Source organism: Haematobia irritans, chromosome 5, assembly GCF_050003625.1.
Source record: "Haematobia irritans isolate KBUSLIRL chromosome 5, ASM5000362v1, whole genome shotgun sequence".
Classification (NCBI taxonomy): Eukaryota; Metazoa; Arthropoda; class Insecta; order Diptera; family Muscidae; genus Haematobia; species Haematobia irritans.
In genome coordinates this window covers 149032318-149036519 of record NC_134401.1, presented here as the reverse complement: position 1 = coordinate 149036519, position 4202 = coordinate 149032318, and the positions used below count along the sequence as shown (strand labels likewise).

General features: G+C 34.8%; 1 protein-coding gene across 1 annotated transcript; it reads right to left on the bottom strand.

Annotated features, from left to right (window-relative positions):
* Positions 1-2497: 2497 nt before the first annotated feature.
* Nup50 (nuclear pore complex protein Nup50) lies at positions 2498-4202 on the bottom strand. Its single transcript, XM_075310934.1, has one exon. The coding sequence runs from the start codon at positions 4116-4118 to the stop codon at positions 2676-2678; it is 1443 nt and encodes a 480-aa protein (XP_075167049.1). The 5' UTR covers positions 4119-4202; the 3' UTR covers positions 2498-2675.

Sequence of the window (4202 nt, the reverse complement as noted above, 5' to 3'; positions counted from 1 at the left end):
CTTAAATATGCGTCCTAGAGCCAAAAGGAGGTTAATTCGTGACCACCCCCCAAAAATCAAAATTTTGATGAAAATCCTAAAAAATTCAAAATTTTAATATGAAAAACTTAAATTGGCCATATCTCCTTAAATATGCGTCCTAGAGCCAAAAGGAGGTTAATTCATGACCACCCCCCAAAAATCAAAATTTTGATGAAAATCCTAACAAATTCAAAATTTTAATATGAAAAACTTAAATTGGCCATATCTCCTTAAATATGCGTCCTAGAGCCAAAAGGAGGTTAATGCGTGACCACCCCCCAAAAATCAATATTTTGATGAAAATCTTAAAAAAAATCAAATTTTTTATATGAAAAACTTTTTTTATATGAAAAACTTAAATTGGCCTTATCTCCTTAAATATGCGTCCTAGAGCCAAAAGGAGGTTAATTCGTGACCACCCCCCAAAAATCAAAATTTTGATTAAAAACCTCAAAAAATCAAATTTTTTTTATATGAAAAATTTAAATTGGCCATATCTCCTTAAATATGCGTCCTAGAGCCAGAAGAGGGTCAATTCGTGACCACCCTCCAAAAATCAAAATGTTGATGAAAATCCTCAAAAAATCAAAATTTTTATATGAAAAACTTAAATTGGCCATATCTCCTTAAATATGCGTCCTAGAGCCAAAAGGAGGTTAATTCGTAACCACCCCCCCAAAAATCAAAAATTTTGATGAAAATCCTAAAAAAAAAATCAAATTTTTTTATATGAAAAACTTAAATTGGCCATATCTCCTTAAATATGCGTCCTAGAGCCAAAAGGACCTTAATTCATGACCATCCCCCAAAAACCAAAATTTTAATGAAAAACCTCAAAAAATAAATTTTTTTATAAGAAAAACTTAAATTGACCATATCTCCTTAAATATGCGTCCTAGAGGCAAAAGGAGGCTAATTCGTGACCACCCCCCAAAAATCAAAATTTTGATGAAAATCCTCAAAAAATCAAATTTTTTATATGAAAAACTTAAATTGGCCATATCTCCTTAAATATGCGTCCTAGAGCCAAAATGAGGTTAATTCGTGACCACCCCGAAAAAATCAAAATTTTGATGAAAATCCTAAAAAATCAAATTTTTTTGTATGAAAAACTTGTTTTGGCCATATCTCCTAAATATATGTCCTAAAGCGAAAAGGAGGTTAATTCGTGACCACCCCCCAAAAATCAAAATTTTGATGAAAATCCTCAAAAAATCAAATTCTTTATATGAAAAACTTAAATTGGCTATATCTTCTTAAATATGCGTCCTAGAGCCAAAAGGTGGTTAATTCGTGACCACCCCCCAAAAATCAAAATTTTGAGGAAAAACCTCAAAAAATCAAATTTTTTATATGAAAAACTTAAATTGGCCATATCTCCTTAAATATGCGTCCTAGAGCCAAAAGGAGGTTAATTCGTGACCACCCCCCAAAAATCAAAATTTTGAGGAAAATCCTCAAAAAATCAAATTTTTTACATGAAAAACTTAAATTGGTCATATCTCCTTAAATATGCGTCCTAGAGCCAAAAGGTGGTTAATTCGTGACCACCCCCCCAAAAATCAAAATTTTGATGAAAATCCTAAAAAAAAAATCAAATTTTTTTATATGAAAAACTTAAATTGGCCATATCTCCTTAAATATGCGTCCTAGAGCCAAAAGGAGGTTAATTCGTGACCACCCCCAAAAATCAAAATTTTGATGAAAATCTTCAAAAAAATCCAAATGTTAATAAGAAAAACTTACTTTGCCCATATATCCTTGTGTATGCATCCTACAGGGTAAGGGAGGATAATTCGTCGATACACCCAAAAAACCAATGTTTGGATGATAACCTCAAAAAAATCAATTTTCTGTATGATAACTAGTTTTGTCCATATGTCGTTAAATATGTGTTCTGCTTATTTAGAGTGAATGTAAGTGCTACAAAATTCTGTTTGCAGGAATCTTGATAAAGTTAACTAGATCTTTAAGGATCGAAATGAATGGAGCTGCCGATGTGCCCCAATGCATGTAGTACAGATTCGCCCCTTTACTGTATCCATATTTCGGCTGTTTAAAGAGCTCTCTGCATTGTATTCCATTGTCCTAAAAAAGCCAACCAATTAGGGCGACATATTCTTAAAAGTAACCTCGCCTATGTATATTGATTGTGCGATAACTCAAGAGTGGTATTTCGGTAGATTTAATGACGAATAAGCAATTTTGAATGATTAGCCATTTTCTAACTAAGTTCATGTATTTCTAGATGGAATGTGAGTTGAAAATCTATGAAGCCTTCGAGGTTATTGATGCAATTCTATCTCTGACTATAGCTGATAATTTTGCCTCTTTAATGCTATCAGGAGAATGTGTAGCCTGAAACAGAAAAATGGAAGCATCTGGTTTGTTAATTATTCATGATGCAGAGTTGATACCTTACCAATAATATAAATATTTGTTGCCTATATTATATGGCAAATGTTCCTTGAAATAATTATTTGTTTTTTATAATAAAAACTTGTATTTTAATATCCTATTGTTTGTTTTTGGAAATCTAAAATAGAAAGTAACATGGCATAGGTATTTCCGTATATTTAAAGATAATTTTTGAAGTTCTTCATTTTGCAGTCCTTTGTAAGAATCAAAATAACTTCCATTTTTGCTCTCCTCGTCTATTTCTTATGTTTTTCAATTTCAGCCAATAAATCGTCAGCTTCTTCGCCATTTTTGACACGCAGTAACATAGGTGTTGGTTTTTCCACATCAGGTGTTGGGATACAAACCATCATTACATTATTCTTTCCCATTCGCTGGGCAGGAATGGCCGAACTTAATATCAGGTTAACCAATATGTTACCCAGATTAGTATCGGCTCTTACTATCAATTGTGTTTTTCCACTCGACTCTACTGGCTTCAGATAGAGTGTGCCTACACCTTTATCCACAAAGTTTCCATCTTTCTTAACATAGACTTTACATTTCTTTGAATATACGGCATCTTCTTCCACCACTTGCTTGAATTCATTTTTGGGTGGTTCCTCTTCTTCGTCATCATTGTCATTGGATGCCGTAGTTGCTGGAGCTTCTGGTGGCTTAATGTTTCCAAATGAGAATGGTGTGGCACCAGGTGTAAAAGAAAATGGTTTTGGTGCCGAGCTAGATCCTTCGGTAGTTGTGGTTGGTTTCCCAAAAGTAAAACCTGTACTAGCTGTGGTAGTTGATGAAGATGTTGCTGTTGAAGTTTCGCTACTAGATTTTAAGCCAAATGAGAAAGTACTGCTTGCTGCTGGCTTTGTTTCATTTGTTGATTTATCATCGGGCTTTTTCAAACCGAAGCTAAAACCATTTGTTTTTCCGGGGGATCCTGTAGATGCAGATGCATTGGTACCAAAGGAAAATTTAGGAGGTGTTGTTGCAGCAGCTGCAGGTTTTGCAGAGGAATTAGTATCAGAAAACTTAAACGTTCCAATGCTAGATGATGAAGTTGAAATGCTGGATAATTTATTGTCCCCCGTAGTTGTTGATGTGCCAGCACTTGTGCTTGACGATGTTGATTTCTCTTTATCTAGCTCAGCTAAATATTTTTCATAATCTTTAAAAATCGGAGTTAATATACATAAGGGATTTTTGTCCACATGGGTTTTTATCCATTCGCTAACCGCTTGATTCAGTCCCTTAAGTTTGGAATAGTATTCCGACGATGATTTATTGGAAGTATCATCTTTGGTTTCTTTAGAATTTGATGTTGCTGCAGAGCCCGATCCAAAGGTAAATGTTGATGTTGTAGGCTTTTGAGGTTCCACGGGAGCGCTAGGTTCGGTTGGTTTTTCGGCAGCAGGTATTTTTGATAGAAATGAAAACGGCGAAGATGCAGCTGTTGTTGAAGTTGCTGGTGTTTTTCCAAATCCAGAGAAACCACTAAATACACTTTTTGTTGCAGAACCACTGTCGCCGGTATCAGTTCCTGCCACTCGCCGCCTTGCTGCTTTCTTGATAACACGATTTTTGAGCTCGTCTTCATTGGCTGTCTTGAATGTACCACGTTCCTCTGGTTCTTCATCACGATCCCAGTTATCATGATTTAAATCTGAAGTTGCTTGTCGTTTACCAGACATGGCTTTTAATATCTTGTATTTTTACTCGCGCTTTGTAACCAAACTTGTGGTTGTCGGTTAGAGGCCCTAATCGATAATTCGGTA